Source organism: Nicotiana tabacum, chromosome 14, assembly GCF_000715075.1.
Source record: "Nicotiana tabacum cultivar K326 chromosome 14, ASM71507v2, whole genome shotgun sequence".
Lineage (NCBI taxonomy): Eukaryota > Viridiplantae > Streptophyta > Magnoliopsida > Solanales > Solanaceae > Nicotiana > Nicotiana tabacum.
In genome coordinates, this window is record NC_134093.1 from 58,577,136 (window position 1) to 58,603,379 (window position 26,244).

The 26,244-nt window shown below is 39.5% G+C and overlaps 1 protein-coding gene across 1 annotated transcript; it reads right to left on the reverse strand.

The window, feature by feature from the left end:
* Positions 1-14,483: 14,483 nt before the first annotated feature.
* LOC107789809 (uncharacterized) lies at positions 14,484-16,653 on the reverse strand. The gene is made up of 2 exons (XM_016611679.2): positions 16,098-16,653; positions 14,484-15,042 (listed from the first exon to the last, which is right to left on the reverse strand). Exons 1-2 carry the CDS (start codon positions 16,419-16,421, stop codon positions 14,809-14,811), a joined length of 558 nt encoding a protein of 185 aa, XP_016467165.1. The 5' UTR covers positions 16,422-16,653; the 3' UTR covers positions 14,484-14,808.
* Between the last annotated feature and the right edge of the window lie 9,591 nt (positions 16,654-26,244).

A 26,244-nucleotide genomic window follows, 5' to 3' on the forward strand; every position in this document is an offset into this window, starting at 1 on the left:
TTCTAAAACGCGCACTGAAACCTATCAAACCAATCCGGAATGACGTCAAATTTTGCAGGCAAGTCACAAATAACATAACGGAGCAGTTTCAACTCTCGGAATCGCATTTCAACCCCGATATCAAAAAGTCCACTTCCCGTCCAAATCTTCAAAAATTCAACTTTTCACCATTTCATGCCTAAATCAGATACAGACCTTAGATTCACAGTCCGGACAGGCACTTAAATCCAAAATCACCCAACAGAGCTAACGGAATCGAAGGAACTCCATTCCTGAGTCGTCTTCACACAGTTCCGACTACAGTCAAAATCTTAAGAATTAAGCTTCCGTTTTAGGGATTAAGTGTCCCAAATCACTCTGAAACATCCGGTAACTGAATTTAACCACGCACGCAAGTCAATACACATAATACGAAGCTGCTTAGGGCCTTATGCCGCCGAACGGGACCTAAATTCTCAAAACGACCGGCCGGGTCGTTACATTCTTTCAAGCCCAAGTTTGATCTGTGCATCACACGAATAGCACCTGATGTCCCCGGGGGCTCGCCCAAATATACCAACAAGTTCATAAACATAAAACGGACTCGCTCGCACGCCTGGAACGCGAAAAACAACATCAAAACTAAGAATCACAACCCAAAACCAAGTAGAATCAACTCATGAACTTCAAGTTCTTCCAACTTACTCCGAGCGCGTCGAATCATATTTAATCTACTCGGAATGACACCAAATTTTGCGTGCAAGTTTTAAATCACTTACGGAATCCCAAACGGACCTCGATAACACCAAAACCTACTACAAACCAAATTTAAAGAACTTGAAAAACCTTCAATGTGTCAACTATCAATATTAAGCGCCGAAACGCTCTCGGGTCATCCAAAACTCGATCCGAACACACGCCCAAGTCCAAAATTATCATACGAATCTATTGGAGCCTTCGAATTCCGATTACGAGGTTGTTTACTCAAAACGTTGACTCAAGTCAAACTTACCCTTTTTTAAGCCAATATTAAGGAACTAAGTGTTCTGATTTTAACCTGAATCCTTCTAAACCCGAACTAACCATCCTCACAAATCATAAAATAGTAAAAGCACATACGGGGAGTCTTATTTAGGGAAACGAGAATCTAGAAACCAAATGACCGGTTGGGTCGTTACAGGTAAATAAACATTATATTCATAATTTTATAATAATAATATAGATAGATATAGAAAGATAGATATAGATATAGATATAGATAGATTAATTTTGCAAAGATCTTTTCTGAAAAACCTTTGCCCAAGGCCCGTTTTTCCATCAAACTTTCTGTGTTTTCCGCTGCAACAAGAAAGAACCAATATCCAAGTATTTTCTTTTGAGCAAATTTCATTTGTAGCTGGTCGGTGGAAACTATTTGTAACGACCCGACCGGTCGTTTTGAGATCTAGCACGTCATTCAGCGGTTTGAGACCCTGAGTAGCTTCACTTAAGGTATTACGACTTGTACACGTTGTCAGAATTTAATTTTGGGAAGTCGGAGTTGATTTGGAAAGAAAATGAAATTCCAATTTCGGGAGCCTTAAGTTGGAGAAATTGACTAAAGTGTGATTTTTGGAGTAGATGACCTCGGAATCGGGATTTGAAGGTTTCAACAGGTTTGTATAATGATCTTGGACTTGGACATGTGTCCTGATCGGATTTTGGATGACCAGGAAATGTTTCGGCGCCTATTGTGGAAGTTGGTATTTTGAAAGAATTTCATAAATTTGGGTTGAAGTGCATTTCAATGTTATCGTTGTCCATTTGGGATTCTGAGACTAGGAATAGCTCCGTATGGTGATTCTGGTATTAGGAGTGCGTCCGAAAGTGGATTCGGAGGTCCGTAGGTCATTTTAGGGTCATTTGGTAAAAGTTAGAAATTTGAAGGTTTTTGAGAAGTTTGACCGTAAGTGGAATTTTTGATATCAGAGTCGGATTCCAATTCCGAAAGTTGGAGTAGGTTCGTAATGTCAATTATGACTTGTGTGCAAAATTTGAGGTCAATCGGACGTAATTTGATAGGTTTCAACATCGATTGGAGAAGTTTGGAATTTCAAAGTTCATTAAGTTTGGATTGGAGGGTGACTCATAGTTTCGATGTTGTTTGGCATGATTTGAGGCCTCGAGTAAGTTTATAGTGTGTTTTGGGATGTGTTGGTATATTTGGTTGAGGTCCCGAGGGCCTCGGGTGGATTCTGGATGGTTAACGGATTGAGTTTGGACTTGGAAGGAAAACTGAAGCATCTGTTTTCTGGTGTAACCGCACCTGCGAGGTTTTGGCCGCAGGTGCAGAGCCGCAGAAGCGGCCAAGAGGGTCGCAGAAGAGGTTCTGGCTGTGGTAGGCTGGGACCGAAGATGCGTTCGAGTTGCGCAGAAGTGGGACTGCACCTGCGCATGTGGAGTCATAGAAGCGAAGGCGCAAAAGCGCGTAAGGGGCGCAGATGCGGGGGGCTGTTAGGCTGAGCTTGAACCACACCTGCAATGGAATTTTCGTAGGTATGGAGCCGCATGAGCGGCTGTTGGACCGCAGAAGCGAGAAGCCGGGCTGGGCAGTGTTATTTTAAGACGAGATTTGGCTATTTTCCTCCATTTTTCATTTGGATGGGTGATATTTGGAGCTCTAGGAAGGGGGATTTTCATCATCTATGCCAAGGTAAGTTATTCCCATCCATTTCAAGTTAAACACATGGTTTGTATAAGGATTTAAGCTTGAAAATTTGTAGAAATTTGGGATTTTGGTAGGAAACCTAGAAATGGATATTTTTGGATTTTGACCACGAAATTGGACGTGGAACTTGGAATAAATTATATATTTGAGTTTATGGTGATATGGGTAAGTTTTATCTTTAAAAAGTTTTGGAATCCAGGCACGTGGACCCGAGGGTATTTTATCAACTTTTCGAGCGGAGTTGGAAATTGTTATAAATTGATTAGTTATGAGTATTAGAGTACATTATTATAAATTGATTAATTATGAGTATTAGAGTACATTTTGATTGGGTTGCATCTTAATTGACTAGTTTGGAGCGGCGGGCATCAGTTTGAGGTGTTAGAGGGCTTTGGAGCCGATTATGGAACTTCGGAGCGAGGTAAGTCTCCTTTCTAACCTTGTAAGCGGGAATTTACCCCATAGGTGAACTTAATTAATATGTGTTATTATTTGTGGGGGGCTACGTACGCACGAAGTGACGAGAGTCCGTACGTAGCTACTATCCATGTTTATGTGCGGGTAGTTTTAGGTTTACACCATGCTTTGTGGACACCGTTATTTGATTATATTTGTTAATTGTATCAAATGAAACTAAGTCAAGGATTTTAAGGATTTAAAAGCTTCAAGTTGAATTGTCTTTATTTTGAAAATAATCAAGAAAGGGTTATGATTTATTGATAATTTATATTTGACCGCGTCGCAAGTATGATTCGCGTGCGGGGTTATCAAATGAAACAAAGTCGAGGATTTTAAGGAGTTAAAAGCTTCAAGTTGAATTGTCTTTATGTTGAAAAGAATCAAGAAAGAATTATGATTTATTGATAATTTATAATTGATCGCTTCGCATGTATGATCCGTGGGCGGAGTAATAGATGTATTTATGGTTCATGCCGTTCGACCCTCGGCAGTGCACAGTTTATATTTATGTTGGATCGGGTCGAACATCCTCGGTGGAATTCCCTTTTATAATTGGCATAAATTCATTATTTGAAAGATTATTTTTTTAAAACGATGGAAGTGATTTGGATTCTTAAATATAGTGATGAATTATTCAGTTATTTCTTGTTCTTAGTTTTATTGTTATTTATATCATGCTTAATTATAATTTCATATTATCATATTGTTGGCCCTTAGTAAGTGTCGAAGTCGACCCCTCTTCACTACTTCTTCGGGGTTAGGTGGGATACTTACTGAGTACGCGTTGATTTACGTAATCATGCTACACTTGCTGTACGTTTTTGTGCAGGTGCATATGTGTCTAGTAGCCTTGTGGGCGCAGAGGCGCAGTTATGGTGGGGCCTTAGGTGAGCTACATTCTATACTACCATCCGCAGCCGGCAGAGTCTCCTTTAGAGTACTTACATTTTTCCTGTCCAATTTGTATTCCAGACAACTGTTGTATTTTATTTTATATTCCTAGTAAATGCTCCTGCACTTGTGACACCGGGTTTTGGGATGATTATGAGTTGTTATGTATTGGAATTGTTTAAAATTATTATTATTTATTTTGTAAATTTCATCTTTCACCATTTAATTGAAGGGAATATAATTTCAAAAATATTAAAATGAGAACCAAGTTAGTATTTATTTTTGGCTTGCCTGACAGCGGTGTCTGGCGCCATCACGTCCTTTAATGGATTTTGGGTCGTGATAACATGGTATCAGAGCCAGGTTCACTTAGGTCTCACGAGTCATGAGCGAGTCTAGTAGAGTCTTGCGGATCGGTACGGAGACGTCTGTACTTATCTTCGAGAGGCTACAGGGCTGTTAGGAGCACTTCCCTTCTTGATTCCTCATCGTGTGATTCAATTCCTTTGAGGCTTATGCCTTCGTTTCCTTCCTATTTAATTTTATGCGACGTAAAGTGCTTGTTATACATTAGGAATCGAGGAAGTTTAATGGTACTACAGATGTGGTTCAGGATGTTTCTCCCTGCGTATTTGATTGGGCTATTGTTGTTGCCTTGCGGAAGGCCGCTCTGTCGTTTCAGCTCAGTATCAGTATTACCTAAGGTTTTGAGGTTTGGCATTGATTGTTATGATAATTCGTGCATTGCTATCGCACAGTGTTCGTGTAATGGTAGGATGCTTGTCTATGCGTCAGGGCAGTGAATGACTTGAAAGGAGGCTTTACTCAGTGCATGATTCAGTATTTTATTTCCGGCGTAGGACAGGCAATCGGACTACAAATGCTCAGGTTTGGGTCGATGGGGTAACGAGACTTGATATTTTCGAGCATGGTGGAATCTTCATCTGTGATGTGGTAACGTCGTCCTTGATGGAATGTGTTAAGCTCGCCGGTGTTGTGGTCTTCTTCAATTCCCCTTTGGGGCAGGGTATTGTGAAATGATGCCGGGGAAGCGGCTATTACATATCGCGGTGTGCAGTGGTTCAGGATCGAAGCGGTGTTCCTAGTATTGATGGCTCGAGAAAGATGATCCTCGGAAAGGTTTAAAGTTGGTAGCGATCGATTGGTTCAAATGCTACAGAGATAGATTTTTATTTAAGGCAATAACTGGGCAGCGAAGAATGAGGAAGGACATGTGGGAGTTATCTCGCGGTGGTTAAACTTCTAGAAGGCCAAGTGTAAGGAAACAGAAGTCGAGTAGTTGCTTGAAAGATAGGGTTTAACCAAAGTGGGAGAGTGGCAGTGTAGCATACGGGTTCTGTGGTAGGAGAGCCACACGCATTGGGGGGAAGTTAGAGTGATTTGGGATTCATGGTGGACAATGACTAGGTCTACGGGCTTAATTTGGAATATTGGCTTCTATACGGAGAAGGGTTGGATACGACGAAAAAGAGTTGCATGATATGAAGAAGGATACATCATGACTTTGGATTGGGATGTATTGTTGCATATTTAGTTGATGCCAATGGGGAGTGAACGGGCTTGTACAGCTGGCGAATGAGCACATGCTCAGGATGGTTTATTGGTTTCGTGGTAATTGTACTCGGTGCAGCATTGTTGGAAGATGTCGGGATGGAATTTCCTCAGGTGGGTTATTTCTGGTGAGCAGGTTAACTGTTGCATGGTGTTGATGAAACTTCTACGAAGAATTTTACTGGCCATCCGGTAAGAGGTCGAACATGTAAATGTGGCCAGTGATTCAGAATGTTCATGAAATGGTTAACAGGAAGACTTCGAAGAATTCGGCGGGTCGATTGCGCAAAGTCATGTCAGTAAGGAAGAAGGAATCTTGGTAGGTTCCAGGGCCATGTAATGGTAGCTTCAAGCTTAAGTGGAAGGGCCCCACCGCCTACGATTGGATTGCATGGTTGTCTACTTGTGAGGTTTGGGTTGCTACGACTAAGAAAAGAGAACATCGGTAGTGATTTGAACCAAGGATTTGAGGAATGTGTGTTATATTTTATCGGTTCATGTTCAGGTTTTGGGAAGACTTAGAGTCTATGCTTCGTGTGGATGTGATGTACAAGGAAAGGAATTCAGCCGGTTGCTTCTTTGAGAGGGTGTTCATATGCCAGCAGAGCCTTAGAGTCTGATTATATTCTGGAACAAGTCAGAGTGGGTGACCCTCAACAATGGCCTAGTAGGTTCAAAATTTAAGGTGCGGTGCCTAAGGATTTTGAGACTGTGGTATGGTTAAGTACCGGGTTTTGGCAGCGGATTATGGAAATTGGGACTTGGAATGTTCTATGTTATCGTCGGTCTGCAGTGTTGCATTTGAGGAATGGGAGAAGATAACTTCGGATTCCTAGAGGGTTTTCAGAATGGGTGTACCAGTTGAAGATGTGAATATGCGTATAAGGAGGGTATGAGATGGTTCGTGAGTTTTGGAGGCAACGTGGTCTCGTGAAATAAGGTCACTAAGGATGAGTGCGGATTTGGGTTCATGATGTTTTGAATGGGACTATTATTATTCCTAAGGCAACTCCGGAGTAAATTAGAAGAAGTCGGATTCAGTTAGCTATGGTTAAATTGGCATGATGGTGGCAATGATCAGTTCCTTCAGCGTGTTGAGTTATACATGTGATTTGTGGCGATACGTGCGAGGTTTAACGGCCGCCGTAATTGATTTTATTTGGAGGCATTCGAGTATTATGACCTATTATGTGTAGATGGATCCCGGAAGAATTATGGTTGTTTAGACCACCACTCGAGGTTTGCATTTTCTGCGGTTATGGGAATTCAATCACGTGTGGTAATAGTTCTCTTGAAATGAGTTAAGTGAAAAGTTTCTATATGATGAAGTGTTTATTATATTAGTGGTTCAGGAGTTATGGTGAAATTCTTGTACTGCCGCGTATTGGCATGTTAGGTGCAGTGAACGGCATGGGAATTGGAAGCTGAGGATCAAGGTTGCGGTTCGGTGTTGAGAAGAATGTCACGAGATCGGATGATCAGGGAAGAATTCAGATGTTTAGAGTAAGCTGGCATTGTCTTTAGCGTCACCTGAGATCGGTGTCCTGTGTAAGAGGCTTTGCGTACTGATTTGCGGATTCTTGATTTGCTTTACAGCATTAGTGGCCGGTGGTATAGATGTGCAGACTTGTTACGTGGTGCGGAAGGTCGTGGGAGCGTATCCCACGGGAAGATTGTATAAGTGTGACATGTAGTCACTTGATTGATTAAAGATTTGAAACCAAGTATGGAGATTTGGTACTATCGCTAATGTGAGAGTTTAGGCCTGAAAGGCGCTCTATTTAGTTGGTTGTGAATTGTGGAAGTTTGTTTTGGATTTGACGGTTGTTCTTGTTTGTCATGGGAAAAGGGGTGTTGTGGGTCCTTGAAAGGTTATTAGCCCAGTGTGGTACGATCAGAATCGACTTGAGGTCTGTGGATGGATCTAAATGTGAATGTGGGCTCTATATCAGGCCGGATGTGTTTATTTCAGCATAGCGCTATTTTCGGAGCGATCTTCGGGCCCTGGATGTTATTTTTGTTGTCGGCCCTTCCGTGTAGTCTCTATTGTGCCATGTGGGTTGTGAGGCAGTTTGATTATTCGCACTCGTATTGAGATCATATATATTTTGTGGTGTTATATGAGCAGGATGGCTCTCGAGATGCAGGTCATTTATTGCACCTTAGTGGTGCTTGAGTTTTGTAGCGCGTGACGCTACCCGTCTCCCCAGGATTTGTATTATGCACTTGGCGTGCTTATGGTTGATATTTGGGCATTTCGTGTGTATGAGCGTTACGGCTTGATGTGTGTCTTCTTTAGATTATTATGGTTAGATCGGGTGGCACACCGCCACGGGTATCATGGTTGGATCAGGTTGCATGTCGCAATGGTATCATGTGTGGATCGGGTTGCACGCCGTAACAGTGTGTTATTGAGTACAGTTTCCGACATCTATTATTGTGTGTTTTGCTTCTCGTTTCCTGAGAAAGGTTCCTAACATCCTTTCGGTTGTTTAATTAGCTACGTGGGTTGAGTAACTCTTTCCAGAGTTCATTTTTCCTTATGTATCACATTCGAGTTTGTAGCTTGTTAGCACATTGTGGCATCATATGAGACTTTTGGCAGTTTCTGAGGTGGCTTATTGCCTGAGCAGCTTGTACTGGGTAAGACGAGATTATTGGACCTAGGATCAGTGCGATCAGATTTATTTAAGGCATATTAAAGAGTAAATATTGTTATTCAGTCCAGAATGAGGTAGTGGTTCTTGTCGGGAGGAGAGACTCCATAAATTGTGATTTGGCAGGTGGTTATGAGTTCTACACATCTTCTCTGTCGTGGAAATATTTCAAGAGTTGGAACAGGATTTATATGAGTCATGAGGTGTGTTGTAAGCATCGGATTCGTGGGTTTTCGGTTGTTGTTATCGAGGGATGTTATTATGGTCATGTAAATTATGCGGTGCATGGTAGGAATTCAGTAAGGGTATACAATCATGTGTTGGTACATCATGTAGTGATAGATACAGTGTTCGTATGTTGGAACAGACCTGGTAGAGAATTTTAGATGTTGGAATTTGGCTCTAAGGCTTATTTGACTAGCTAAAAGGGAGGATTTTCAGGTTTGCTCGAGCAAATGTGCTCAACCGGGTTGTGGTAGCACGAGTAAGTGCGCGAGGTGTTAACAGCGATTTCAGACAACTCTAGAACAGTTCTTAGCACATTCGCGGACGAACGTATGTTTAAGTGGGAGAGAATGTAACGACCCGACCGGTCGTTTTGAGCTCTAGTGTGTTATTCAGCGGTTTGAGACCCTGAGCAGCTTCACTTCAGGTATTATGACTTGTACGCGTGGTTGGAATTTAATTTTGGAAAGTTCGGAGTTGATTTGGAAAGAAACGAAATACCAATTTCGGGAGCCTTAAGTTAGAGAAATTGACTAAAGTGTGATTTTTGGAGTAGACGACCTCGGAATCAGGATTTGAAGGTTCCAACAGGTTCATATGATGATCTTGTACTTGGACGTGTGTACGGATCGGGTTTTGGATGACCCGGAAATGTTTCGGCGCCTATTGTGGAAGTTGGCATTTTGAAAGAATTTCATAAATTTGGGTTGAAGTGCATTTCAATATTATCGATGTCCGTTTGGGATTCTGAGACTGGGAATAGCTTCGTATGGCGATTCTGGTATTGGGAGCGCGTCCGGAAGTGGATTCAGAGGTCCGTAGGTCATTTTAGGGTCATTTGGCGAAAGTTAGAAATTTAAAGGTTTTTGAGAAGTTTGACCGGAAGTGGACTTTTTGATATCGGGGTCGGATTCCGATTTTGGAAGTTTGAGTAGGTCCATAATGTCAATTATGACTTGTGTGCAAAATTTGAGGTCAATCGGAGGTGATTTGATAGGTTTCGGCATCGATTGGAGAAGTTTGGAATTTCAAAGTTCATTAAGTTTGGATTGGAGGGTGATTCGTAGTTTTGATGTTGTTTGGCGTGATTTGAGGCCTCGACTAAGTTCGTAGTGTGTTTTTGGGACGTGTTGATATATTTGGTTGAGGTCTCGAGGGTCTCGGGTGGATTCCGGATGGTTAACAGATCGAGTTTGGACTTGGAAGGAAAACTGAAGCATCTGTCTTCTGGTGTAACCGCACCTGCGAGGTTTTGGCCGCAGGTGCGGAGCTGCAGAAGCGGCCAAGAGGGTCGCAGAAGTGGTTCTGGCCGAGGTAGGCTGGGACCGCAGATGCGGTCGAGTTTCGCAGAAGCGGGACCGCACCTGTACACATGGAGTCGCAGAAGTGAATGCGTAGAAGCGCGTAAAGGGCGCAGACGCGGGGGGCTATTGGGCCGAGCTTGACCGCACCTGCGATGGAATTTTCGCATGTGCAGAGCTGCAGGAGCGGCTGTTGGACCGCAGAGGCGAGAAGTCGGGCTGGGCAGTGTCATTTTAAGACGAGATTTGGCCATTTTCCTCCATTTTTCTTTTGGATGGGTGATTTTTGGAACTCTTGGAAGGGATATTTTCATCATTTATGCCAAGGTAAGTTATTCCCATCCATTGCAAGTTAAATACATGGTTTGTATAAGGATTTAAGCTTGAAAATTTGTAGAAATTTGGGATTTTGTTAGGAAACCTAAAAATGGATATTTTTGAATTTTGACCACGAAATTGGACGTGAAACTTGGAATAAATTATATATTTGAGTTTGTGGTGCTATGAATAAGGTTTATCTTCGAAAATTTTCGGAATCCGGGCACGTAGGGCCGAGGGTGATTTTATTGACTTTTCGAGCGGAGTTGGAAATTGTTATAAATTGATTAATTATAAGCATTAGAGTACATTTTGATTGGGTTGCATCTTAATTAACTAGTTTGGAACGACGGGCATCGGTTTGAGGTGTTAGAGGGCTTTGGAGCCGATTATGGAACTTCGGAGTGAGGTAAGTCTCCTTTCTAACCTTGTAAGAGGGAATTTACCTCATAGGTGAACTTAATTAATATGTGTTGTTATTTGTGGGGGGCTACGTACGCACGAAGTGACGAGAGTCCGTACGTAGCTACTATCCTTGTTTATGTCCGGGTAGTTTTAGGTTTACACCATGCTTTGTGGACACTGTTATTTGATTATATTTGTTAATTGTATCAAATGAAACTAAGTCGAGGATTTTAAGGATTTAAAAGCTTCAGGTTGAATTGTCTTTATTTTGAAAAGAATCAAAAAAGAGTTATGATTTATTGATAATTTATATTTGACCGCGTCGCAAGTATGATCTGCGAGCGGGGTTATCAAATGAAACTGAGTCGAGGATTTTAAGGATTTAAAAGCTTCAAGTTGAATTGTCTTTATTTTAAAAAGAATCAAGAAAGAATTATGATTTATTGATAATTTATATTTGACCGCGTTGCATGTATGATCCGCGAGCGGGGTAATAGATGCATCTATGGTTCGTATTGTTCGACCCTCGGCAATGCACAATTTACATTTATGTTGGATCGGGCCGAACGTCCTCGGTGGAATTCCCTTTTATAATTGGTATAAATTCATTATTTGAAAGATTATTTATTTTAAATGAAGGAAGTGATTTGGATTCTTAAATATGGTGATGAATTGTTCAGTTATTTCTTGTTCTGAGTTTTATTGTTATTTATATCATGCTTAATTATAATTTCATATTATCATATTGTTGGCCCTTACTAAGTGTCGAAGTCGACCCCTAGTCACTACTTCTTCGAGGTTAGGCGGGATACTTACTGGGTATGCGTTGATTTACGTACTCATGCTACACTTGCTGCACGTTTTTGTGCAAGTGCGTATATGTCTAGTGGCCTTGTGGGCACAAAGGCGCGGTTATGGCGGGACTTAGGTGAGCTGCATTCTATCATACGATCCGCAGCCGGCAGAGTCTCCTTCAGAGTACTTATATTTTTCCTGTCCAATTTGTATTCCGGACAGCTGTTGTATTTTATTTTATATTCCTAGTCGATGCTTATACACTTGTGACACCGGATTTTGGGATAATTATGGGTTGTTATGTATTGGAATTGTTAAAAAATATTATTATTTATTTTATAAATTTCATCTTTCACCATTTAATTGAAGGAAATATGATTTCAAAAATATTAAAATGAGAATCAAGTTAGTATTTATTTTTTGCTTGCCTGACAGCGATATCCGGCGCCATTACAACCTTTAATGGATTTTGGGTCGTGATACTATTATCATCCGCTAGCCATGAATTGATCCATACAATTTATAGCCCCAAACAAATTATAATGGCTAGCCTAAATATGAGATTAGAGGAACTCTCATATCCCCGTACCTATCCTCCATTTTTCTATAATATTGATTCAGAATCAATCCAATCTCCCCGAATATAACTTAAACCCACATATCAATCCGTTAATAGCCAACGACAATAAATTAGTTAAAAGCTTGAATTTGCTTCAGTAACATTCTAGGGCTACACTTTCAGTTAGTAAAAAAAGGTCCACTAATTCAATCGTTTTGATTATTGGATTCTAACTAATTCATACATCTTATATGATGATATATATTCAGGTCTTGGTTGAGATCCAAAAAAATGGAAGTCAAACCAATCTGGAATTTTCTAAAATGGACCACAAGCTTATACCAAGAATGCAAGTTTCATATGCGGTCACACTCTCACCTCTCTAACTGGAAATCTGACATTTCATTTCAGCTGCAATAATTTTCATGTTCATGGTCTATATATTTGTAACTTTTACTACTTTAAGTCTTACCTCGGCAACATATATAGTTGTTTGTCGGTCTGAGACTTTAATGGCCTTTTAATTTCTACATGTTGTGGTCACTGGTCATGGAAATCTTTTAATTTCTACATGTAGAGTTTAGAAAAACCAAAATTAAAAGAGAACAATTGGTAGAGTTCAATACTCCAATATATTTCAGCATTTTGGGAAGTGAACAATTGGTAGAGAGTTCAATACTCCAATATATTTCAGCATTTTGGGAAGTGAACAATTATGCGCGAGCTTGTTGTATGAGTTGCTTACCATATCTGCATTTGTTTTAATGCAGAAATAACAGCAAATCCGTCAGTCAGGTTCACTTTATATATACAAAATTTATACATTGTACAACAGTCTATACACTTTGGATACACAAAAGCGCTCGAGATACATTAATGATATATTATGGATACATTGCAAGATGCACGATACACTCTATATACAAATTTTATGCAATGTATATACTAAATAGACTGTCACTATACAAAAAATATACTAAAATAGACTGTCACTATACAATTTATATACAATAGACTGCCACTATACAAAATATATACAAAATAGACTGTCACTATACAAAAATATACTAAATAGACTGCCACTATACATTTTATATACACTAGACTGTCATTATATAAAATATATACAAAATAAACTGTCACTATACAAAATATATACTAAATAGACTGTCATTATACAAAATAGACTGTCACTATACAAAAAATATACAAAATAGACTGTCACTATATAAAAAATATATAAAATAGATATTTCGGACTATTAGATGTAATATGTTTGGGCCGAAGGGCCATTTCGTGTAAGTGGGAAAAAATATGAGCTATTAAAATTTTAAGAGACAGGCAGTTTTCTCTCTTTTTTTCGATTATCATCTTCATATGTGACAAGTTCGAAGCGAAGTGATACCCTAGCATTCGTCAGATTTCATTTGCTTCTCCTATTGTTCTCCCTTCCAATCTTCCCGAACTCAATCCTTTGTTGTATATGTGTAATAAATTCTCTTGTTTTTTTTTTGCAGGCGTATCGGAGAAACATCAACAGGGAAAGTTAATTATCATGCTCGCCGATGCAAGTGCTACTGCGAAAAAAGAGATGAGAAGTTAATTAAAAGATAAATTAGTCATATCACCATTTTTTTAAAATTAACAATAAATAGGTTAAAAGAATTAATACAACAAAAATCAAATAAGAGAGATAAGTGTAACTAAACCACAAGGGAGATTGTAGTGATAAAGTTAAACTTGAGGGGAAGACTGAAATTATCCAAAAGGGCCCGTTTGGCCATAAAAAAGTCCACTTTTTTGGAAAAAATTTTACCTTTTTCGGAATCAGTGGTTGGCCATAAATTTTTTAAATTTCCCTTAAAATTGAATTTCAAAATTTTTCGAAAATTTTAAAAACTTTAAAAAATTATTTTTTAAATTTTTCACTTCAAATCACTTACAAAAATTCAAAAACAGTACAAATTATATTCATGTCCAATTACAAATCTAATTTTCAAATACTATTTTCACTTGAAAAAAATTACTTTTTCTAAAATTTCACAATCCTTATGTCCAAACGCCCACTGATCTAATAACTGAACTAATATCTATTACTCAATACAAGTGTACAACATTGACGAATCAATCTATTCGTGAGAAGCAAATTTAATCGCGCCATTGACAAGACAAGTATTTTCTCATCATTGCATACTGGAATTGGAAACCTCCATTAATTGACTCATTTATTGGCCCACAGGCAAATCTTTTGTTTAATCATTCTTACGTATCTCAATTTCATTTGCGTCCATCCAATTGGACAGCTCAATTTCATTTTACCTTTCTAGTTAGAGACAGTTTATTTGCAGTGGAGGCTTAAAGGCACCTTTTAGTCCAATAAGATCAGACCGCCCAAGAATTAAGGTCCATTAAGATCCAACATTAACTACGTTAGGCCCACTGGCAAACTCAGCGGCCTAGCATTTTCAGCCGGCACGGACCACCGTCTTTAACCACTTCTCATGTTTTGTTGGCTCAAGAGAAGCCAGCAAGCCACCAGACCAAGAGTATCATAATAATAATAATAATAATAAGAAGAAGAAGAATGACGCTAGTTAAAATACAACTACACACTGTAAATTAAGCCCACCACATATATTTGCACCAAAATATCATCCGGCAGACTAACAAAGTTTAACAACTAAAAACAACACATAAACCTTGCAGTTGCAGCTAAAGCTAGAACCAAAGTTCTTATACAAAACTAAACTAAACTGGGTCACAATCGCAGAACCCAGCTTTCACTATGCGAACTCCAAAAGAGATTAGAACTAAGAGTAGGAGAACCATCATCATACATCAAGTCTTTCTATAGAGGTATTGTTGGATTAAAGAAAGAGAGGAAAGAGGAGATTGACCTCTATACCAAGGGTCAGCCATCTTCTCAAGATGGGCCAAGCCCTATCGTTTAGATGGTCTTTCATCATCCTCTCCACCGTCGTCATCAGAGTCATCTTTGCCTGATCTCTTCCTCTTTGGTGGCGCCTCCACCTTTCCACTAGTGTCTTCATCATCATCCTCTTCCTCCTCAAATGCATCTTCCTCACCATTTTCTTCTGGTTCAAAATCACTAGCATCTTCTTCATCCTCAGCACGGGCCACTGGCCTAACAAGATACTCTGTGCCCAGATCCCCCTGGCATACAGTTCAGAGTAATATATCAGTGGGCATTGATCTTCAGCAAGAACACATAAAAGGAAATGAAATTTTACAAGATAAATTAGAGTGGTTAAGAATGAAATTCTTTCTAAGCTTCACCAACTTCACCCGTAATAAAATTCTTTCACTAGCAGCAAAGGCAATAATAATCAACTATTATAGGTAAACAACAACCTAATATGCAAGCAAATCTAATCCCAGAAGTACCAAATGAGAGAGAACGCACACGAGTCATCTCAGTCTCACTAGTATGCAGCTATCGTGCAGGATGCAAACCCACAAACCAAAAAAATTCCAGAAAGGTTACCTTTGGTCCACGGTAAAAGTAGCTTCCAGGAAAACGTTCATAGAAATTTACTTGGAGATCCAAATATTTGTGAATATTCATAAAATACCAACTTCCCTCCATAGTGTATTACCAAAGAAAAGGGGGAAGAAAAACTATCAATTCAAAATTCAGAAAATAAATTTTCTTCCCCCAAAAATAGAATCTTGGGAGAAAAAATCATAGTACTTTTTAAAACGAGAAAAACTCGTATTTAACCAGCATAAAAGGATATATTTTTATCAAAAAGGGCCATAGAGAAGCACTAACCAAAATTTCTTTTCTGGATTCATCAGATCTGCATATGTAACTTAGACTATCTCACCAATAACTCAAAATAGAAAATTAAAAAGTTCACATACCCAAAAACTTCTTCCTTTCAAACAAACATGACCAAACATCAGATTGCCAAATAAACCCAAGTTTAACAAAAACATTAGAACTATCCAAAAAACCACAGATCTTAACTATTTGAACATTGAAACTGAAATAAATACAAGTAAACTGTTATTTACTTTAAGCAAACAACTAATACTACTGAAATAGAGCAGATCCGAGAATCTTCAACAAGAAAAATCGGCATAGGTACCAAGTTACCAACCAAAATAACTACATATATAACAAACTTATCATAAGCAAAGAGCAAAATTGTAATTTTGGGCAAAAAAGAGTGAAAATTACAAACTAGGTAGTTTTCAATCATTACCTCATCTTCTTCACCTTCCTCCTCGTCGTCATCATCGTCATCGCCATCGTCATCGTCGTCGTCACTATCACCTTCATCGTCCTCATCATCCTCGTCGTCTTCATCGTCCTCGTCATCCTCATCGTCATCTACAGAGAGAACTTGTGGACCACTACCCGAGCTCTGTATGACCTCTTTCTCATCATCCTCGGCGTCCTCGTCGCCGTCATCATCGTCGTCCTCATCATCGTCCTCGGCGTCCACTTCCTCGTTTTTGTCAAGCTCTTCGACCTCGTCGTGAACTGTTGCTTCCTCAAACTCTCGCTCATCGTCGATAATAGCCATGTCGGAGAAAATTCAACGGAGACTTTTTCTTTTTTTTTCTTCGAAAAAGTCAAAATTAAAATTTTCAGAAATTTTTGAGAGAGAAGAAGTGCGAATAGAGAAGCATCTTCGTTCTTCAGAGTAGCTACGCAGACCGTTTCATCTCAGCCGTTGAATAAGGAAATAACACGGATCGATGACGTGGTGACTGATCCAATGGCTGAAAGCAGATCTTGTAGTGTTTCTCGAGCGTGAATAGTTTGCGGCGTGCTGTGTACCATTTTTCTTGTGATTTTGGTGGTCACGTGATTTGCGCCTGCCGGAGAATCTAGGGTTATGTTGTTGGGATATTTTTCTTTTGTTATTCTGGAATAATCCTTTGGTGGTGGGCCACATCAAATCCATTCTGGGCTAATCTTAGGTTTTCACTTTGATTTTGTCAAAACCCATCACTGTGATGTCAAATATTAATCTTCTTTATAGGCAACTCGTCAGTATTGTTACTAGTACAATATACACAGCATAACTAGCTTTTAGAAAAGAAAAAAAGGAAAAATAGTCAAATATACTTCTCTATTTTCGGATATTGTCTATATTTAATTTCTGTTATATTATTCAGCCAAATTTACCCATAGCATCAGCAAATTTTTAAATATTACCACTGTCCGTCAGGTGACCCAGAATCTCCCAAATCATTTTAATTAAGTCACTTATGCTTCTTCTTGATCCACTATTTTCGAAATAATTGGTTATCACCTACTTTCTTGATTGGAAAAAAAAATAAGAGAAGGAAATATAAAAATAATACAACATTTAATAAACAAAGTATAGTAAATTGAAGAATCTAAATTATGTATCTCACTACAAAAAAAAACTGGAATTAGCTACGAACGTCGTCGCCAATCTGTCGCTAAATCGCCCGTAGCTAGCAGAATTTCTTGATAATCTGTCGCTAATCCGTCGCTAAATGAGATTAGCGACGAATTTTTCTGTTTAGCTACAGAATTTGTCCGTCGCTAAAACCAATTTTTTAGTAATTGTTTTCCCTTAAATTAAAAAATCTAAATTAGGTAGTTTGTCTAAATTCCAAAAGTATTTACAACATCCCAACTTTAATGAATTCGTTGCACCAAAGGTATGGAGACTTTGCAAGTATTAGTGATAGAAGTTGAAGTTCCTTGGAGACTTTACATTGTCGAATTCAACTTTGCTTCAATCAAATGCCTATGCATTGTGCACTCTTTAGTTAGTCGATCAAACTCTATACCAACCAGACAATAACAAAATATATTCGAATATACAGGTACATACATGATGATCAGCTGCATATAATACACAATAAATAGCCCCATTAAATTTTATGGTGTGTATATGGTTGAAAAATAATAAAATAAACCAATTCCAAATCCATTATCACAAGAAAAGAAGTGGGTGCATTTGATAATTAAAAATATCCATGAATAATTTGTATAGTCTAGTACCTTTAGCATTCACATCAATAGTAATTTTTGAAAATAGTGGAGCAAGAAGAACAAGTGATTTAAATAAAAGAAAATTGGGAGATTTTGGATTATTTAACAGATCAAGGGGTAATTTTAAAAAGCTTGTTGATAGTAAGGGTAAATTTGGCATGATAGTATAACGGTAGGGGTAAATTTGGCATGATAGAGATTCGGAGCCTTTCACATTTGGGTGTAGGTGTCACGACCCCAATTTTCTACCTTAGGATGTCGTGATGGCACCTAATCTCTAAGACTATGTAAGCATGGAATAATAACTCAATAGAAATAATCAAATAGGAATACTAAAGAAAGACCGATAAACTCATATAAACTTCCAAAATAGGATCTCAACCACAACTTTCCCAAAACTAGTGGAACTGAGTCATAAACTCTATAGAATAATCTAGAATATCTATTAGAAGAGAAATGAAAGATAAGGGAATGTGACTCTGAGGCCTGCGGACGCCGAGCATGTATACCATGAAGTCTCCGGATGACAGCTACAACCAAACACTAACGTCCAGCATGAGCAGACGTACCTGGATCTGCACAAAAAGATGTGCAAATGCATAGTATGAGTACACCACAACGGCACCCAATAAGTATCAAGCCTAACCTCGGTAGAGTAGTGACGAGACCAGGTCAAGACACCTACTAGGACATAATAAACTGAATGAAAATATAATAAAAGGCGGAGGAATAAATGATATGAAATAAGTTAATAACATAGACTAATAGCAGAATTGTAAGCATAGAGATAATGTAAAGGAAGCAATTAAAGAGAACCACAATAGTCAAATACGGACCAAGCTGATAAGACAAGGAAGAATAAAAGCAACAAGAAGTGTTCCACCAATAACTCTTTTCAACATGAGATAAACAACAAGAATTACAAACGAGGTACCGCCTCGTATATAACAAGAATCACAACTGAGGTACCGCCTTGTATATAACAAAAATTACAACCGAGGTACCGCCTCGTATTCACATTTCTCAATTTCAATCACAATCTTTCCTTATATCACTGGGGGATTCTTACATTAAGTTTTAAAAAAATTATTTTTTCCGAAATAGCTACCTGTATTTTAGCCCACCTTATCACACTGCGTGGCTTCAAGTAGTTCCCCTACTAGTAACATGTGTATCAAGCCCACCTTATCTCACTGCATGTGTATCAACCCCAAGCCTTATACCACTGCATGCATATCAATATCACAACATAATCACGACTCACACCACAAGTGCCCATATGCCATAACTTACCAAAAGAATCAACAATATCAATATTTCCACAAAGAGTAGCCCATGGATCAACCACAATGTGTACAAGAATCTCAACAATAACAAAATAAAAGTGAATAGCTCAACAAGAAAGATATCTCAACAGTTAACATCTTCGCCTAAATGTGATAACGACTTTCTCAACTTCAACACCAATAACTCAACAATAAGATATTTCACGAAATAACAACTTCAATTACAAGTAATTCAACAATTTAAAGATGTAACAAAACACAAGAAAGGCAATAACTTCAACTAAAGCATAAAAGAGCAAATTAGCAAGTAAAAGGTGAAACAAGTGTTAACAATATCAAATAAAGCATGTAAGCATAGATTGGCACAACAAAGGGGTGGATTAACAATAAAAGACATAACATGTTAAGACAATTCAATTAAATCATGATAAGAGCCTAAATCGGTCAAATACCAAATACAACCCGTGTACCCATTCGTTACCTTGCATACACGGCTCTCATATAACACAATTAGCAAAAACAAACCAAATCCTAAGGGGTAGTCCCCTCCCCCCTCCTCCCCTCCCCCCCACAAAGTTATGCAAGATACTTACCTCAACTAGGCCAACTCAATCCTCGAAAATAGCTTCCCCCCTCCCTCCCCCACACGGCTCAAATCTAACCAAAATTGACTTAATATCATCAAATAATACAAGGGAAAACTATTACAATAGATAAAGCTATGATTTTTATACTTTTCCCAAAAAGTCAACAAAAGTCAATTTGGGGCCCATCCGGTCAAAACCCGGGTCCAAGGGTAGATTTTGACTACCCATAACCCTATGAGTCCATATATATGATTAGTTTCAAAATCCAAGTCCAAAGCAACTCTCAAAACTCAATTTCTCATTTTTCAAAAACATGACAAAATTTCCCAATTTTTCCTCTTTGATTCACATGATTTTGATGATAAATCTAAGATATATTAATGAAATGTAGTTGGAAATTGATTAGAATCATTTACCTAAAGTTTGTAGATGGAAATCCTCTCTCCAAATCGCCTCATACCGAGTCTAAGGTTCTAAAATGAGAGAATATGTTGAAAAATCCCAACTCCCAGCCCTTTTGTCCAACTGGAGATATCGCATTTGCGACACAGGGATCGCATTTGCGAACCCTGATAGCCTCAACAAATGTCGCAATTGCGACAAAGACTTTGCAATTGCGAAGATGGACAACTTTGCAAAAGCGAACAAATGTTCGCAAAAGCGACCCAAGCCCTAGACCTCCTGACTTCGCAATTGCGAAAGGGTCAGTCACAATTGCGACATCAGAGCACCCCCCCCCCCGGTCACCTTTGCAATTGCGAGGGTGGTAATTGCCATAACAGAGCACTAGCAACACCAGCAATTCCATTTTCAGTCCAAAACATTTTAAAACATGTCCGAAACTCAACCGAGCCCTCGGGGCTCCAAACCAAATGTCTACACAAGTCTAAAAATATCATACGAACTCGCTTGAGCGATCAAAATACAAAAATAATATCTAGAACTACAATAAATGATACCAAAACACATGAATTTCAAAGTAAATTTCAAGAACTTCTAGAATTGCAACTAAGCATCTGAATCCTATCAATTCAACTCCAAAATGATACCAAATTTTGCAGACAAGTTCTAAATAGCATAACAGACCTATTCCATGTCCCAAAATCAAATTTCGAACCCGATTGCTAAAAGTCAACCTACAATCAAACTTTTCAACTTCAAATTTCTAAATTTTGGCAAAACAACACAAATCAACCTACAGACTTTCGAATTCGGTTTCGGGCATACGCCCAAGTCCAAAATCACGATACGAAGCTATCGGAGCCATCAAAAAACCGTTCCGGGGTCATTTTCACAAAAATTAAAGTTTGGTCAACATTTCTAACTTAAGCTTCTAAGCCAAGAATCAAAGGGTCCAAATCAACCTGAAATCTTTCCGGAACAAAACTAATCAACCCAGTAAGTTATAAAACCATAAACACGCATGTGTGAAGCATCAATAGGGGAAACATGGCGCAATTACACAAATGACCGTTCGGGTCGTTACAAATGGAGGTTAAATATAGAAAATATCTGAAAGTAGAGGGGTATATTTGTGTCACGACCCAATTCCCAATATAGGCCATGATGGCGCCTAACATTGCTGCTAGGCAAGCCAACGGTGAACTATCCATTTAATTGTTCATTTTAATATTTTTAAAGTCATTGATTTTATTTAATAAAGAAACAAATAGTAGGTGACCATTGTAATGTAAAGCATAAAATAAACATAAGAGTGAAGTAGTGAATTTAATAGTCAAACACCACAAAATATCTACTAAAATTTCCCAAAATCCGATGTCCCAAGTGCACGAGCAACTAGTAGACTATACAAAACCTCATATACTACTGTCTGGAGTAAGATAGACAGAAAATAAATAAATACAAGAAAGAGACTTTAGATGCTGCAGAACGGATCATTGGAAGCAACTCACCACTAAGTCTCCGGGTAGCGGGGGTACGCGCCTGACTGGCCACCAGATGCACCTGCCTCAGATCCTGCACTATTAGTGCAAAAGTGTAGCGTGAGTACATAAACAACATGTACCCAGTAATTATCTAGTGTAACCTCGAAGAAGTAGAGATGAGGGGTCGACATCGATACTTACTAGAGGCCAATAAATAAAGTGTAGAAGTCATAAGTAGGCATGAAATACAATGATAATAGTGAGAAAAGAAACAGTAATTAACAATTCTTAAACATAAATATCAATTTAAAGTCTCCAACTATCACAGGCCGAGTCTTTAACACATGAGAGCCACCAATTAAGTTTTCAAGTCTCAGTTCAAGAAGAAATATCAAGTATAATCAGACTCCGAGTAATATCACGCACGATTTATGCCGATGTTGTACGGATCGATCCAGAATAGTGTGTACACTGCCGAGGGTCGACCGACACGAACAATAGATGCATCTAATATACTGCCTAGGTGCTCGACCTGATCCACAGGAATAAAGAAAACTCTACAAACTCCAATCAACGACTACTACATAGGAATAATACTAAAAAAGACACAAATTCCGCTAACAATAAAGTATTCCGCCAAAACTCAAAGTAATGAAGCTCAGTCTTTTAAAATCCTTTGTCCAATTTCAATTATGACTTCAAGTAATTAAACTAATAAGTTGGGTGCAAATAATACAAGTAATGCATGGTAAAGTCCTAAGTCTACCCGGACATAAGCATGATTTTGGCTACGTACGGACTCTCATCACATCGCGCGTACGTAGCATCCACAATTATTAGCAAATAAATATTTAAAATACATACAGGTATAATTCCCTCTTACAAGGTTAGGCAAGAGACTTACCTCGTTTCCAAGTCCTCTTCGCGGTCTACAATTCACACTAATAGCCTCAAATCGGTGTCGAGCAATCCGAAACTAGCCAAAGGTTGTACAAACTAATCAATATATGCTCAAAAGTTTATAATTTAACTATTAGAGTAATTACCCAACCCAATTTGGAAGATTCCTAAAATTTACCCTTGGGCCCACGTTCCCGGATTTCGAATTGTTTTGTAAATAAATGTTACCCATAACCTCACAAACACAAATATATAATTTTTACTCAATTCCATAATCATTTTCGTGGTCTAATCCCATTTTTTATCAAAACCTAGATTTTTCAACAAAATGTAGAGATTACTTACCTTAATGTTCTTGATGAAAAACGTCATCCGAAGAGCTCTAAAATCGGCCACAAGTTGAGAGAAATGACCAAAATAAGCCAAAGTCCCTTTTTAATCAAGACACTGCCTGACGATCCTTTTTTGCGTTCCTCGAAGAAGCCTCGTGATCATGAAGGCAAAGCTTGCCCAGGCCCAGGAACTCTTCATCGCGAACGCGAGGGCAGTCTCGCGATCGCGAAGCTTGCCCAGCCTGAGCATCGTGAAAGCGGCCAGACCTTCGCGAACGCAAGGGGTAATGGGTGCTGACCCATCCTAGGCCCCTTTCTTCTATGCAAATGCGGACCTGCACATGCGAACGCAAAGGCCACATGCCCTAAACCTTCGCGAACACGACCTGTTGATTGCGAATGCGAAGAGTAAATTGCCCAGTCCCCCAATTCCTTCTCCTCGAACGCGACACCACCTCCGCGTTCACGAAGAAGGAAACCAGAACAACATCTAAACTAAGAATCGCACCCCAAAACCAAATTTATCAACTTATGAAAGTCAAACTTCTTCAACTAGCTCCGAACGCATCGAATCATACTTAGACAACTCGGAATGCCGCCAAATTTTGCATACAAGTCATAAATCACCATACAGACCTATTCCCAGGCTCTGAATCCCAAACGGATTTCGATAACACCAAAGTCTATTTCAAACCAAATTTAAAGAACTTGAAAACCTTCAATGCACCAACTTTCAACATTAAGCGCCGAAACGCTCCCGGATCACCCGAAACTCAATCCGAAACACGCCCTAGTCCAAAATCATCATACAAACCTACTGAAATCATCAAATCCCGGTTCTGAGTCCATTTACTCAAAATGTTGACTCAAGTAAAACTTGGTCATCTTAGGCCACTATTAAGGAACTAAGTATTCTGATTTCAACCCGAACCCTTTCAAATCCAAACCAACCATCCTCGCAAGTCATAAAATAGTAAAAGCACATACGAGGAGTCTTAATTAGGGGCCCCATCTAGAAAGCAAAACAACCGGCCGGGTCATTACATTCTCCACCTCTTAAACAAATGTTCGACCTCGAACGGGTCTAGAATCATACCTGGAGTGCTGAATAAGTGTGGATATCTGCTCCGCATGTCCTCTCCAGTCTCCCAAGTCGCCTCCTTAACTAGTTGACCCCTCCTCTGGACCTTTACTGCAGAAATCTTCTTGGACCTTAACTGGCGAACATGCTTGTCAACAATGGCAACTGGCTCATCCTCATAACCCATGCTCTCATCTAGATGAACCGTGCTGTAATCTAACACATATGACCTGTCGGCTTGGTACTTCCGGAGCATAGACACATGGAAAATTGGATGAACTCCCGATAGACTGGGAGGCAAAGCAAACTCATAAGCAACCTTCCTAACTCGCCTCAACACCTCAAATGGGCCAGTAAATCTTGGGCTCAACTTGTCCTTCTTTCCGAACCTCATGATACCCTTCATCGGCAAGACTTTCAAAAGGACCTTCTCGACCACTGTAAATGATAAATCACGCGCCTTTTGATCTACGTAACTATTCTATTTGGACTGTGTTGTGTGAAGTCGCTCCTAAACCAACCTTACCTTCTCCAATGAATCCTTCACTAAATCAGTGCCATATAACCTAGCATTGCCGGGCTCAAACCATCCGATGGGCGAACAGCATCACCGACCATATAAAGCCTCAAATGGAGCCATCTCGATGCTAGAATGATAATTGTTGTTATAAGTAAACTCAGCCAAAGGTAAGAATTGATCCCACTACCATCCGAAGTTAATCACACATGCTCTGAGCATATCCTCTAGAATTTGAACTGTCCGCTCCGACTACCCGCCAGTCTGCGAATGAAAGGCTGTGTTGAGCTCTACCCGGGTGCCCAACTCGCTCTGTACTGCTCTCTAGAATTGTGAACTGAACTAAGGGCCTCTATTTGAAATGATGGAAACAGGCACACTATGCAACCAGATAATCTACTGAATGTAAATCTGGGCCAATCTCTCTGAAGAGTACGTAGTCACAACCGAAATAAAGTGTGCCGACTTGGTCAGCCTGTAGACAATGGCCCAAACAGCATCAAACTTCCTCAATGTCCGCGGCAACCTAACTATGAACTCCACAGTGATGCGCTCCCACTTCCACTCTGGTATAACCTTCTGCTGAAGTAAGCCACCTGGCCTCTAGTGCTCATACTTAACCTGATATAAATTTAGACATATCGCTACATACACAACTATATCCTTCTTCATCTGCCGCCACCAGTAATGGTGCCTCAGACCGCGACTCATCTTCGTAGCACCTGGATGAATAGAATATCGGGAACTGTGTGCTTTCTCTAGAATCGTCTCCCTCAAGCCATCAACATTAGGAACACATAGGCGATCCTGGAGTCGCATAACACCATCCTCACCGATAGTAGCCTCCTTGGCACCACCTTGTAGTACCATCTCTCTAAGAACCAGCAAGTGCAGACCATCGTACTAATGAGCCTTAATACGCTCAAATAATGAAAACTGGGCCACAATACATGCAAGAACTCGATTGGGCTCTGAAATATCCAACCTCACAAGTCTGTTAGCCAAGGACTGAATGTCCAAAGCCAATGGTCTCTCCTCTGCCAAAATGAATGCCAAACTACCCATACCCTCGGCCTTTCTGCTCAAGGCATCCGCAACCACATTCGTCTTGCCCGGATGGTATGGTAATATCATAGCCCTTCAGTAACTCAAGCCACATGCGCTACCTCAAATTAAGATCCCTCTAGTTAAACAAATGTTGTAGGCTACGATGATCGATGTAAACCTCACAGGACACCCTATAAAGACAATGCCTTCAGATCTTGAGATCATGAACTATCACGGCAAACTCCAAATCATGTACGAGGTAATTCTTCTCATGGGGCTTCATCTGACGTGAAGCATATGCAATAACTCGCCCCTCCTGCATCAATACACAACTCGGGCCAACGCGTAAAATGTCGCAATACATAATATACATCCTCGAACCGGAGGGCAACACTAACACCGTTGTTGTAGTCAATGTGGTCTTGAACTTCTAAAAGCTCGCCTCGCAATCATTGGACCATCTGATCGGAGCATTCTTCCGGGTCAATCTAGTCAAAGGTTTTGCAATAGATGATTAGCCCTCCACAAACCGACGATAATAACCTGCTAACCCCAAGAAGCTCCTGATCTCAATCGATGTGGTAGGGCGAGGCCAACTTAAGACTGCCTCAATCTTCCTGGGATCTACCTTAATACCCTCACCTGATAAAACATGTCCCAAGAATGCCACAGAACCTAACCATAACTCGTACTTGGAGAACTTAGCATATAGCTTCTATTCCCGGAAGGTCTGAAA

Excerpts from the sequence above, each read along its gene's own strand:
- LOC107789809 (XM_016611679.2), bottom strand. The coding sequence starts at position 16,421 with ATGGCTATTATCGACGATGAGCGAGAGTTTGAGGAAGCAACAGTTCAC. Across the intron at positions 15,043-16,097 it reads AGGAAGGTGAAGAAGATGAG|GGGGATCTGGGCACAGAGTA; the intron begins GTAATGATTGAA and ends ACTGTATGCCAG.